Source organism: Octopus sinensis, linkage group LG6 (genome assembly GCF_006345805.1).
Source record: "Octopus sinensis linkage group LG6, ASM634580v1, whole genome shotgun sequence".
Classification (NCBI taxonomy): Eukaryota; Metazoa; Mollusca; class Cephalopoda; order Octopoda; family Octopodidae; genus Octopus; species Octopus sinensis.
Window position 1 is genome coordinate 69,993,088 of NC_043002.1, and position 15,000 is coordinate 70,008,087.

Below are 15,000 nucleotides of genomic sequence, written 5' to 3' on the forward strand. Positions count from 1 at the left end.
AGGCATAGGAGTGACTGTGTGGTAAGTAGCTTGCTTACCAACTACATGGTTCTGGGTTCAGTCCCACTGCGTGGCACCTTGGTAAGTGTCTTATACTATAGCCTCAGCCTTGTGAGTGGATTTGATAGACTGAAACTGAAAGAAGCCCATTGTATATATATATGTATATGTGTGTGTGTGTGTGTGTGTGTGTATGTGTCTCTGTTTGTCCCTCCAACATAGCTTGACAACCAATGCTGGTGTGTTTACGTCTCCGTAACTTAGCGGTTCAGCAAAAGAGACTGATAAAATAAGTACTAGGCTTACAAAGAATAAATCCTGAGGTCAATTTACTCGACTAAAGGTGGTGCTCCAGCATGGCCACAGTCAAATGACTGAAACAAGTAAAAGAGTAAAAAGAGTATATTTTATATATATATATATATATATATATATATGTGTGTGTGTGTGTATCTGTATATATATGTGCATATATGTGTGTGTCTATATATTTATGTTGTATGTGCATATTTACATACAATATGAGGTGTTTTAGCACAAAGTCTGTGTAGAGCTGTCTTGGCTATCTTCCATTAAAAAATAAAATTTAAGATTAAAATGTTCTTCAGTTTACAACTAATTCGGTCACATAATTTATTGTTCTTATTGTTTATTCTCAACTTAGCTCCAATTGATTAAATCTCTAATCAAAAATTGTTCCACTTATGATCATCTCATCTCATTCTCATACATAAATCTATCAAGGGGTACATAATTGAATATGTGCTTCTTTTATTAAAATGATATGTGCTTTGAGAGATATTTGGTTGTTAATTCTAGCATCTCAAGCAACCACATAGAAGCCTTCCCTATCGGCTTCTAAGTGTCTTTTTCATATAATAGAATAATAGAATTTATTTTGAGGAATATTTGGTTGTTAATTCTAGCAAATTCAGTGACCACAGAGAATCCTTCTCTGTTGGCTTCCATCTGTACTTTTCCTATAATAGAATAACAGAATGTGTTTTGAGGGATATTTGGTTGTGAATTCTAGCAGCATGGCAACCACATAGAAACCTTCCCTATTGGCTTCTGTGTGCCCGTCTTTTCTTACTATAGAATAAATAGAATCTATTTCGAGGGATATTTGGTTGCTAATTCTAGCAACTTTGGCGACCACAGAGAAGCTTCTTTGTTGGCTCATAGTAGCACTGTTTTATCACTCCATTGGTTCTTGCATAACGGTCGAAATGTATGCTATGTTTGTTGGCATCCTCATACTTTCATAAACACCCTTTAACCCTTACCATTCCAAATAATGTCGATAAAGCAATAAAAACTCTGTAGTTTGTTCAAACCGGTTTTATCTGGCTTTGCTGATATATTTTTTTCGCGTTGCAGGCAAATCTCTACTAAATCATGCAACATGTCAAATATTTTGCCTCTTTTTGTTTTTTATTTTATTTTATTTTATTTTATTTATTCATTTTTATTTATTTCATTTTTTGAAAATTTAGTTTCATCATTTTATCATTTTTCTATGAATGTATTAACACATTTAGCACCTTTAAGTATTATGAATGCTAATAATTTGCTGTTAGCTTTTTGTATACACATATACCCATATCGACATCTTTATCTATCTATATTTATGTATATCTACTTATATATATATATATATATGTATATCAGTTTTTTCCTCTAACTCTCTCCTTTTATCTCTATATGTCTTTCACCCCTCATTTTTTTTTTTTTGTGTGTATGCGTACATACATGCACACATGCATCATACTTACATACACACATGCATACATGCATGTGCATATGCACAGACATACATACACACACACACACACACACACACACACACATGTATATATGCATGCACACATGCATACATACATACATAAACACATGCATACATATATACACACACATACATGCACACACGCATACATATGTACATACATAAGTTTGTGTGTATGTGTAAATGTATGTATATATTGAGGTGCAGGCATGTTTGTGTGGTTAATAAATTTGCTTCACAACCAAGTGGTTTTAGGTTCAGTCCTGCTGCAGGGCACTTTGGGCAAGTGTCTTCTACTGTAGTACTGGACCATCTAATGCCCTTGAGTGTGAGTGCCTTGGTAGACAGAAACTGTGTGGCAGCCTTAATAGATATAGGGGTGACCAAATAATGGAAACACTTTAAAATTTCAAACACATTTATTTTAATATGGGGTAGGACCACCATTGGCAGTAATTACAGCTTGAATTCTATGAGGTATGGACTCATACAAAGTTTGATTTGTTTCCAAAGGAATTTTTGTCCATTCTTCAGCTAAACAGTCTCCAGTTCTTGTAGTGATGATGGTGGAGGATATCGACTTCTAGCTTGTTTTTCTAAAATGCACCATAAATGTTCAATAATTTTGAGATTTGGGGACTGTGGTGGCCAGATAAGATGTTCAACTTCACTAGAATGTTCCTTGTGCCATTCAGTAACAACTTTAGCTGTGTAAATTGGGGCATTATCATTCTGAAAGATTGTGTTTTTCACCCGAAAACAGTTCCACAACCATAGGATGAATTTGATCTGATAAAATGCTTAAATAGTCTTGACTATTAATTCTGCCATGAAGGGACACCATTGGGCCAGCAGATTTCCAAGATATAGCACCCCAGATCATCACAGATCCTCCTCCATGTTTAAGAGTTGGAAGAAGGCAGTTTGGGTCAAATGCTTCTTTTGGCTGTCTCCACACATATACTTGTGGCTGGAAATTCTTCCACTGCTCTATGGACCAATTCTGTAGGTTTTTACTCCACATTAAATGCTTTGCAATGTTTGTTTTTGAAAGTAGTGGTTTTCTGATTGCAGCCCTCCCGTGAAATCTGGCTTTGTGCAGCTCCTGGCAAACAGTTTTGTGGAAACTGGGTTCTTGAGGTGGTCATTAAGCTCTGCAGTAATTTTGGGAGCTGTACTTTTGTGATCCTTTCTAACAGTTCGTGTAAGAGTCTGACAATTGCTATCTGAAAGTTTTGGTTTTCTTCTGGAATTTTGTTTCAACAAGGAGTTTTTTCCCTCTTTTTCAAAGGCTGTCATTACTTTAGAGACAGTACTTCTTGATACATCAAACATTTCAGCTGTTTTCATTGTTAGCACCTGCCATAAGAGCACCAACAAATTCACCTCTTTGAAAGTCTGATAGATCTGTCATTTTAATGAATTTTAATTACCTTTTTCTGATGATATCTGAAAAGAAACAACAATTTTAGCAAAACATATTAAGCAACACTAATAATAAATCAAAAAACATAAAAAATAAACAAGCTTTTGATGGTTTTATAGGTATTTCAAAATTATGATGCTATGATGATAGGTGTTTCCATTATTTTGTCCAACCCCTGTATATGTGTGTGTGTGTACCTGTGTATGTCTTTGTGTTTGTTTCCCCACCACTTGGTAACTGATATTGGTTTGTTTACATCCCCATAACTGGTTTGACAAATGAGACTTGCAGCAGGTTATGATGTGTTGACAGGAGCTGACATGCCAGAGAGCTGCATCAGAATCTATTTGTCTGTTTTGGTATAGTTTCTACCAGGGCTATGGAGTTGGAATTGGAGCTGTGGAGTTGTGGAGTCGGAGTCAGAAACAATTAAGGGGTAACTAGAGTAGGGGTTGGAGTTGGTAAAATAGGCCACAATCACTTAATTACACAGAGGGGTTGGAGTCAAAAAGATGATGCAAAAAGGGGACAACAAAACATGCAGATGGATGATACAAAAAAGGGACAAGAAAAATCATTTGAAGTTTTCTTTCCTCAGTCGAGTTCCATATTATCTTTGTAATTTCGGCTGGTTAGGAAAGAAAACCTGAATGACCCATCCTTGTTTTTTCTTGTCCCTTTTTGTATCATTTGTCTGGATGTTTTGCGTTCTTGTCCCATTTTTTGTATTCCTTGTTATATACATATGGCGGCGTACATAAACTTTGGTCTCTCTCTCTCTCTCTCTCTCTATATATATATATATACATACCTATGTGTTTACATTGGTGTATATACATACATGTTTATTAGCATGTGCGTGCACACATACATATTGTATGCATAGACACATATTCCATTTCACTTTCACAACCAATTCCAATTATGTCAGTAAGTTTTCACTTTTATACATTGTATTCATGTGATGTTAATGGTCATTTTGAGTATTGTATTGATTTTCCTGACAAAACTTTAAAGTTCTTGGAATTATTGAGTCTGAATAAAAGTGTTTCAGAATTAAACTCTTAGTCCTCAAGTAACTACTGTAGTATTATCTACACAATGTGTGTGTGTGTGCGCACATACATTTGCATGTACCCTTGTCTTGACATCATGTAATGGTTGTGAGTGAACATCACTGTCATACTAGCGGTGTTGCTTATTTCTTTTCTTCCATCAGCAACATGTCTGGCCATGGGGAAATATTTCCTTGTTTGGAAATGAGTAAGGGTTGGTAACATGAAGGCCATCCAGCTGCAGGAAATCTACCTCAACAAATCCCATCTGTTCTGAGCAGGCAGATTTTCTATGAGGGTGTGCTGAAAAGTTCCTGGCTGTAAGGGTATTGTGGAAGGCCTGGTTGGAGGCCCAACCTTCTGAGCTCCTTCACAGGGCTTAGAAAAACTGAAGGACTGCTGCAATAAGTGTGTAAATCTGAGAGGGGAATGCATCGAATACAATCATAATTAATAGGTGTAGGAGTGGCTGTGTGGTAAGTAGCTTGCTTATGAACCACATGGTTCCAGGTTCAGTCCCGCTGCATGGCACGTTGGGCAAGTGTCTTCTACTATAGCCTTGGGCTGACCAAAGCCTTGTGAGTGGTTTTGGTAGACAGAAACTGAAAGAAGCCTGTTGCATATATCTATATATATATATATGTATGTGTCTGTGTGTATATGTTTGTGTGTCTGTGTTTGACCCCCAATATCGCTTAACAACTGGTGGTGGTGTGTTTACATCCCTGTAACTTAGCAGTTCAGCAAAAGAGACCGATAGAATAAGTACTAGGTTTACAAAGAATAAGTCCTGGGGTTGGTTTGCTCAACTAAATGCTGCCACAGTTAAATGACTGAAACAAGTAAAAGAGTAAAGAGTAATTGGTCTTGCTGTATTTTCTTTCACCCGAAAGTCAGGAACTTTCCAGCATCCTCCATGTCCTGCAGTTACCATTTATCTTTTATTTGTTTCAGCCATTTGACTGTGGCCATGCTGGGGCACCACCGTGAAGAATCTTTAGTCGAATGTGTCAACCCCAGTACTTATTTGTTTTTTTAAAGCCTGGTACTTGTTGTGTTGGAATCTTTTGCTGAACTGCTAAGTGACTGGGATGCAACTACACCAACACCAGTTGTCAAGCGGTAGTGGGGAGGACAAACAAAGTTACACATACACACACTCATGCACAGACACAGACATTTGTTTATATATATATATATATATATATATATATATATATATACACACACACACACAGACATGTATATATATATATATATATACACATGGCCACATGCCAGATCAGACTGGAGGCTCTCCTTGTTTCTCTCCTTGTTTTTTTCTGTGTACCTTTCTGTAGAAGAGCGTAGGCTCGAAACGTAAAAGACTTTTTCTATTCCTGAGCACTATACTAATACATCTGTTTGTTTGTACACCACCTGCCTTCGTCTTTTGTTTATTTTCGTAAACTTTCTCTTTATATATACACACACACACACACACACACACAATGGGTTTCTTTGGTCAGCCTGAGGCTATTGTCGAAGACACTTTTCCAAGGTGCCACACGGTGGGACTGAACCTGGAACCATGTGTTTAGGGAGCAACCTTCTTACCACACAGCCATGCTTGTGCCTATTAACCATGCCTGTGCCTTATATTTAATTCTTTGTAAAATATATTTTCTTTATTCTTTTCATTTCTGTTTCTATTTTTATTTTATATTCATATATATTTTCAGATTTCCTCCTGGTGGCCTTTCCAAGATATTTCTTTCAAGACATTTCTTTTCTTCACTTTGTGGCCAGTTTTGGTTCACTGGATGTTTCACATCGCCTCAAAACGCCGGCAGCAGAGATAAGCTTAATTATATTGTGAGTGGTCTTATATTCAAGAATGAAACATTACTTCTAAAATGTACAACTGACAAGACCTGGCAATTTGTATGTTGTGATCCTCTTTGTATGTAATATATATATATATTGCATATATATATATATTACATCATCATCATTTAACGTCCATATCAATCATCATCATCATCATCATCATCATCATCATCATCATCATTTAACATCTGTTTTCCATGCTAGCATGGGTTGGACGGTTCGACTGGAGTCTGGGAAGCCAGGAGGCTGCACCAGCCTCCAGTCTGATCTGGCAGTGTTTCTACAGCTGGATGCCCTTCCTAACGCCAACCACTCCGTGAGTGTAGTGGGTGCTTTTTACGTGCCACCGGCAGAGGGGCCAGGGGAGGCTGGCAACGGCCATGATTGGTTGGTGCTTTTTACGTGCCACCGGCATGGGTATCACAGCTACAATTTCCATTTGATGTTTATTTTGATGTTGATGTACTTGACTCAGTAGGTCTCCTCAAGCACAGCAGGTCGCCCTACGATCCAAGGTAAGAACAGCAGGCCTTCCTGCGATCCAAGGTCCATATATATATATAACATCAAAATAAAAATCAAATATATCTGTAATATAATATGTGACAATTATTTGGTTGCCATAATAAGACTCTGAGTTTTGGATGTCAGGTTGGAAAACTGCTCTGGTATCTTGTCAGTTATCGAGGCAATCAAAAAATACTATGAAAATGACTGTTAAACAAAGGGAAGTTTTCCACCCTGACATTCGAAACTCAGAGTCTTATTACGGCAACCAAATAATTGGTTGGCCCAAGGCTATAGTAGAAGACACTTGCCCAAGGTGCCATACAATGGGACTGAACCTGGAACTATGTGGTTCATAAGCAAGCTACTTACCACACAGCCACTCCTATGTCTGTTAATTATGATTGTTTTTGATGTATTCCCCTGACATGCTGGAGCACCGCGGTGGCATAAACACACCAGCATGGGTTGTCAAGTGATGTTGGGGGGACAAACACAGACACGCAAACATATGCACACATGTATACGACGGGCTTCTTTCAGTTCCCGTCTACCAAATCCACTCACAAGGCTTTGGTCGGCCCGAGGCTTACAGCAGAAGACACTTGCCCAAGGTGCCATGCAGTGGGACTGAACATGGAACCATGTGGTTGGTAAGCAAGCTACTTACCACACAGCCACTCCTATGCCTATGCCATTATTTTTATTTTTATCTTTCTAAGGAAGAAACATTGATACATACACATATACACATAAACATTTACTCATTGCTTTTTGCAACAGCTGATCCCTGTATCAACAGAGGAATTTCTATAGCAGCTAATCTTTTGTATCAGCTGCTCTATGTATCAGTATGTTTGCTTCTACAATGGCTAATCCTCTCTTTGTAAACAAATCCTGACCGGCTTATGAGATGAAATGACAGTTTTCCCAGTCTTAGCATGTAAGGGATAGTCTCTTGACATGAAAGCTGACTGAATATTATATTTCATTCAGACTTCAAATACCAGATTTGAAGACAGGATTTAGAAATTAGAGGCAGAATCTGCTAGTCTGTATTGGTTTTGCTTAGAAAATAAATACAATCATCATCATCATCATCATCGTCGTCGTCATCATCATCATTGTCATCACCATCAGTCGTCATCATCATAGTTGTCATCATCATCTTCATCTCACTGCCATTATCATCATCATGAACACCATCACCATCATCATCCTCATCACCATCACCACCACCACCACCACCACCACCACCATCATCATCATTGTCATTGTCGTCGTCATCATCATTGTCATCACCATCATTGTCATCATCAACATTGTCGTCATCATCTTCATCTCATTGCCATCATCATCATCATCACTATCATCACCATCACCATCATCATCATCATCATCACAGCCATCACCATCATCACTGCCATCACCATCATCATAACCACCATCATCATCACCATCATAATCACCACCACCACCACCACCACCATCAATATTGTTATTGTTTTAACCATTCATTTTTCTATGCTCACAGGTCAGTTAGAATTTGTTGAGACACATTTTCCATGGCCAGATGTCCTTACTTTTGCCAATCGTCATGTGTGTGCATGTGTACATTTGTCTTCACATCATGCAATGGCTGTAAGTGAGCATCATTGTCGCACAAGCGGTGTTGTTTTTTTCCAGTTTCCCATGGAAAATACATCAAGTTCTGTGTGGGTAAATATTTCTTTGTTTGAAAACAGGTGCGAGTTGGCAACTGGAAGAGCGTCCAGCTGTAGAAAAAACTGCTTCATCAAATTCTTTCTGGTAAAATGGACATTACATGATGATGATACGCCTTATATGAACAATGACCTTTTTTGTTTAACCTATGCTACAGTCTTTGCTAAATAGCTTCTAAGTAAAAGTTATTGATCGAAAACAGGAACCATGCCAATTTTAACGTCTATATTTTTGTTTTATATTTATAATTTTATGCTTTACGTGTTTAAAATTTCCAGTGTTTTCTTTTAGATTTTTTTCTTTTATTTTTTGACAGTGGTTTCATAGAAATATATAAATATTTATAGGAGCAGATATGGTTGAGTGGTTGAGAATTTGCTTTGTAATCGTGTAGTTTTGGGGTTCCGTTTTACTGTACTACACTTTGGGCAAGTGTCTTTTGCTGTTAGCTCCAGCCCTACCAATGCCTTGTAAGAATGTGCTTGCCAGACGGAAACTATTTAGAAGCATGTTTACATGTGTATGAGTGTCTGTCTCTGTGTGTGTGTGTGTATTTGTTTGTGCTTGTCCTTCATCGCTTGATAGCTGGTGTTGGTTTGCGTATGACCTCATAATTTAGCAGAAATAGGAATACATAAGGTACTGATACAATATGAACCAGACTTAAAGTTAGTACTGGGGTCGTTTTGATTGACTAAAACCCTTAATGATGGTGCCCCAACATGGGGTTGCATGGTAGATAGAAACTATGAAGCCTTTATGTATATAGGCATTAAGGTGGCTCTGGCCACCCTCGTCAACAGGGACAAAACCTGGATTTAAAACACTGGATGATGATGATGACTTGTTCATCCTCAAAATTATTTTCACTTATTTTATAATTTTACACAGCATATTATAATGACCCACATGTGTTTCCACTGCACAGACTACTGGCAGTTTTATATCTCTCTCTATATAAACGGCAGTTTGTCTGTGTGTGTTTCTGTGTGTCTGTTTGGTTGTACCCTCACTCTGACCACGGCTTTCAACTGATTCTGATGAAACTTGACACACACATAGCCCAATGTCATAATTCAAAACTAACGCAGCAAAAATTTTGAAAAGTTCCCCCAGTTCTGAAAAAGATCGATAAATTCGACATGGGGTCGACAATCAGAAACACAAACCACAGATGGTCTAGGGGACGCAACTCGACCTTTTTAACTATCAAAAAAAAATAAACCATCATTTTTTCCCCATTTTTTGGCTATAACTCTCTAAAAATGCTTACAAACACGAGCAACGCCGGGCGATACTGCTAGTATATATATATATATATATATATATATATATATATATATGTGTGTGTGTGTATATGTAAATATAAATTGACATTGACAGCCATGTGCAATGTGTTACCAAAAAGGAAAATTATAATTGTTCTGATATCCTACTCACATTTAGTGACAATTATCTCTCTCTCTTCCTCTCTCTCTTTCCCTCTCTCTCTCTCTCTCTCTCTCTCTCTCTATATATATATATATATATATATATATATACACACACACACATATATGTATGTGTGTGTATATGTTTGTGTGTCTGTGTTTGTCCCTGTCCAACGTTGCTTGGCAACCAACGTTGGCATGTTTACATCCCTGTAACTTAGTGGTTCGGCAAAAGAGACCAATGGAATAAGGACTAGGCTTACATAGAATACGTCCCCGGGGTCGATTTATTCAAACAGAGGTGGTGCTCCAGCATGGCTCTAGGAAAATGACTGAAACAAATAAAAGAATAAAAAAAAAAAGAATATACCCACGCCCCCTCCTTCACATTTTATTCCTTTATCTGTCTGCTTTTTCACTTATGCAATATCCCTGTTTCTATGTATTTTCAGCTTCTGCATCATCCAATTCAGCTGTGATATCTGTCGAATCTAGTTGATGAGTCAGTCTTCAAGGCCCAAACATGTCTGTTGGAAAGAATTAAAAAAAAACAACCAATGATGCCACACTGTATAAGACTTGTCGTGCCATATCAGAACACCACCTCATATAACCATCACCTCACACCTCTGTATAAGGTTAACGAACAACAAAATACCACCACACTATATAATACTGCTATGTACTACATTAGACTACCATAACACATAAGATGTAAGACTATCATAACACGTAAGATGATCACACTACATTGTACCATCTCATGAAATAACAAAACAGCTCTATGTAACACTACTAAATAACATAATGTCACCAAGTCACACCATGTTAGTATCTCTATGTGATGAGCTAATGAAATTGTTAACATAGTCACTCCATCTGCTAGAAATAGCAGCCAAATCTTCCTCATATCCTACTATTTTATACTAGCAAAAATGTCCCTTTTGGCTAGTGTAGTCTATGGTCTGCTGTGTACCATAACAGAATTGTAATGGTTGGAATGCTTTTGATCATAGGTTTAGTCATTCCATCTGCTAGAAATGGCAGTCAAACCTTCCTCTGATCCTATCTCTTTTTTTTTTAAAAGAGAAATGGACATTTTGACGCTAGTGTAGTGTAGATTGCACTGTGTCTGAATAAAAGACAGGAGCATTATGGTTGGATTATAGGTTTAATCACTCCAACTGCTAGAAATGGCAACCAAATCTTCTTTACATACTATCATCTTTAAAAAAAAGGACAATTTGGTCTCTAGTGTAGTGTAGATTACACTGTGTCTGAATAATAGAGACAATGGTCATGGTTGGAATGCCTTTGATCATAGGTTTGCTTAATCAATTCTGATCTGGGACTAAATGGAAATAACAACCTCTCTGCCACATACTCGAACCTCTCCACCTCAACCCTACATGACCCCAACTCTTACCAACACTTTAACACAAATTAAACCACTCTCTATATTACTTATCACATTACACCATGCTATGTTCCATGCTGTAGAATAGTGTACACACTATACTATACTATAATCTATATTGCATACTACGTTATACACCACACTAAACCAGATTACATACCACTATGCATCATATTACATTGTGCTACACTCCACACACCACTACAACACAAACCACTACAACATACACCACTACAACAGATACTGCTACAACACATGATATGACACACAATCCTCATTTTATACACACTTTGCTATACACTGCATTATACATTCGATCAAACTAAATTCCACATCATTACACACCACATTGTCCTATACCACAACAAACTTTTTGTAATAACATGTCTTCTGTCTCCACTTCTTACTCATGATAGATTGAGTGTCACACTTCACTCATGACAGATTGAATGTTACATTTCACTCATGATGGATTGTGCGCTATGTTTCACACTGATGAATTGAGTATCGCACTTCACTCGAGACTGATTCATTATCACACATCACTCAAAATGAATTGTACGTCACTCTTTGCTCCTGATGGATTTTATATCATTCCTGATTAATGATGGATCCAATGTTAATTCCCATTTCTCATTACTGGTTGTTTGAGTGCCACTTGTTATCCAATGATGAAAAATAATCATCAGCTTTTAGTGTTGGCTGATGGTGGTGGTAGGGTATCAAGTGGCAGTGGGAGTGAAATCTGTAATCATGTTCCCTAAATGAAAGGAAATGAGTGTGTGTGTGTGTGTGTGTCATTGAGTGAGCTTATGTGTGTTTGTATATGTGCATGTATGGATATGTTTGTGTGGCTGTGTGGTAAGTAGCTATAGGTGCAGGAGTGGCTGTGTGGTCAGTAAGCTTGCTTAGCAGCCACATGGATCTGGGTTCAGTCCCACTGCGTGGCACCATGGGCAAGTGTCTTCTACTATAGCCTTGGGCCGACCAAAGCCTTGTGAGTGGATTTAGTAGACAGAAATTGAAAGAAGCCCATCGTATATATATATTTATATAGATATATATGTATATGCATATGTTTGTGTGTCTGTTTGACAACTGATGCTGGTGTGTTTATATCCCCATAACTTAGCGGTTTGGCAAAAGAGAATGATAGAATAAGTACTAGGCTTACAAAGAATAAGTCCTGGGGTTGATTTATTCAACTAAAGGTGGTGCTCCAGCATGGCCACAGTCAAATGACTGAAACGAATACAAGAATAAAAGAATATATGTATATATATTTACATATAATGTGTGTGTGTATATATCTATATATTTATATGTGTTGTGTGTGTATATATATATATATATATATATATATATATATATACACACATACAGGGTGGCCCAAAAGTAGGTTTACAGTTATAATGTAGGCACATTAAATTTCTTTTAAAACATTTTATTACGTTTAAATTTATATCTTACAAACTGAAAAGGGAGCTTGACAAAATTAATGAAATTAGCATAGAATAATTGTTTCATATTTTTTACAATTAGGATCTAAACTGTTAATATATAAATGCGAAAGAGATAGTTGAATAACTGGAAGCCTACTTTTAGGCCACCCTGTATATATATAATGTGACTGACCACACTATTGGGTGTTGTTATACAACGCTGGTCACAATGCACTTTGTATCATTTTAGCTTTTGAATGATGCTATCCTGCTGGCATGGTGAGCAGGCCAACATTCCCTCTGATTGGAAGGTTAGTCCGTTGGACTGGACCAACATGAAATGAAGTGTCTTTCTCAAAAACACAATGCACAGCTGCTCTGGGAACCAATCCCACAATCTTATGACCATGAATGCAACACACCTAACCTCTAGGCCAGGCACCTTCACATTATATATATATATAATGTATATATGATGTGTGCTTGTGTATATTTATAGTTTTCATAAGCATTGTCTGATAGATAAATATTTAAAATTATCTTTTAAAAGCCAAAACAATAGAAGTTATTAATAATTTATGATAATAACACACATCAATGGTTAGTATTTTTACTTGATTATTTCAATATTTCAGGTTAGCACTAACTATTGACTTGTTTTGTTAAGTTATATAACTTGGATTATCTTAGCTTTTAAACAAACAAACAAACAAAAATTATAATTAAAGATACATATTTTTTATCTATATATATATAAACACATGTTATATATACATATGAGTGTCTATATAATGTATGCTTATATATTAGTGTGTGTACATAAATGGGTACATGTATATATCAATGTGTGTGTGTGTGTATCTATCTATCTGTCTGTCTATCTATCTATCTTTATACATACATACATTCATATATATATATATATATATATATATATATCTACACACGCACATATATATGTATGTATATATACATATATATATATATATATATATATATATATATATATATATATATATATATATATATATATATATATATATATATATATATATATATACACACACACAGATAAATACATATAAGAGGGATGGCCTTTAAGTGGACATCAATTATGCTAGAAGATCCTCTATGGTCCTGCCACCAAGATTTTTCAATATGCTAGACCACTGGTTTTAAATTGATATTAATCAAATTAATATTCAATTTTTCACCTTTATTATTTTAAATACAGAGATAGATAGATAGATAGATAGATAGATAGATAGATAGATAGCGAGAGAGAGAGAGAGAGAGATAGAAATGATTGAAAAAGAAATGAATGACATTCCTTAATCAAAATCACTACAATTATTTCGATACATGTTTGAAACAATTGTAGTATATCCAGTAGCAAGAAAAGTTTCACTGTCTGCTGACACCAGGTAGCCATTAACAGTGGACAAGCTTTGCATAACATTCTACAAGGTTTTTATCCGAATCATATTAAATTATGTATATATGTGTACACACACAGCACTCATATCTATATGTATGTATGTCTATATACATCTGTGAATATTTGTGATTGCTTGGATACAGCTTTTCCTTAAAAATGTTATATTAAAGACAGCTGTTTTCAGATTTAATATTTTTTTATTAATTTTATCATCTATTTTCTTTTATTTATTTTTAGTGTTTTTCAATTTTGTTTTGTCTCATTCCGAACAATAATATTCCTATGTCCATTGACTTTTCAAGACCTCTCGGTCCTATCATCTGAATGAAAATGATGATAACAGTGGCTGAGAAGGTTTTGTAACTTTGATAGCGTTAGGAACCTTATTGTTCTGAACCAGGCTTCAAATACTAAGATAATATGGGGAAAAAAGAAAGAAAAAAAACATTAAAAAAACAGACCCCTTTCCCATAAAACCTGTTAATAAAGAGTTTGAACTTGAACGGTTGTGTCCTCAGTGTGATATAATATAATATAATGTAATTTATATATATATATAATATCAATGCATATGTATATGTGTGTGTGTGTGTTTACAAGCACACACATACTCACAGTTGTTGTCATCCTTCTCTAAACCCGTTCATTATATGTTCACAATTCAATGAACAAGCTAATGTTTAAAAGAAAAATGCTTAAAAAATGTTTATAGTAAAAAAAAATATCAAAATATAAATATATTTAAAGAATGATGATGATGGCGTTGATGATGATGATGATAATGATGATAATAATAATAGTAATATTAAGGAAAAAGCATAGAAGACAACAAAGTCAATAAAATGCGAAACAAGTTGGATAAAAAAAAGAAAAAAAACATAGACATACACAAATGAAATGATAGT

The 15,000-nt window shown here is 35.9% G+C and overlaps 1 protein-coding gene across 4 annotated transcripts in view; it reads left to right on the forward strand.

The window, feature by feature from the left end:
- LOC115213055 (acyl-CoA-binding domain-containing protein 5) overlaps positions 1 to 10,877 on the forward strand; it is a 75,892-nt gene extending 65,015 nt beyond the window's left edge. For all 4 annotated transcript variants that reach the window (XM_036503989.1, XM_036503990.1, XM_029781961.2 and 1 more), the window contains 2 exons: positions 5,989 to 6,121; positions 10,251 to 10,877. In XM_036503989.1, coding sequence (XP_036359882.1) covers positions 5,989 to 6,108 — 120 coding nt within the window. In that variant the 3' untranslated portion in view covers positions 6,109 to 6,121; positions 10,251 to 10,877. The remainder of the gene's footprint in view (positions 1 to 5,988; positions 6,122 to 10,250) is intronic.
- Positions 10,878 to 15,000: the final 4,123 nt, after the last annotated feature.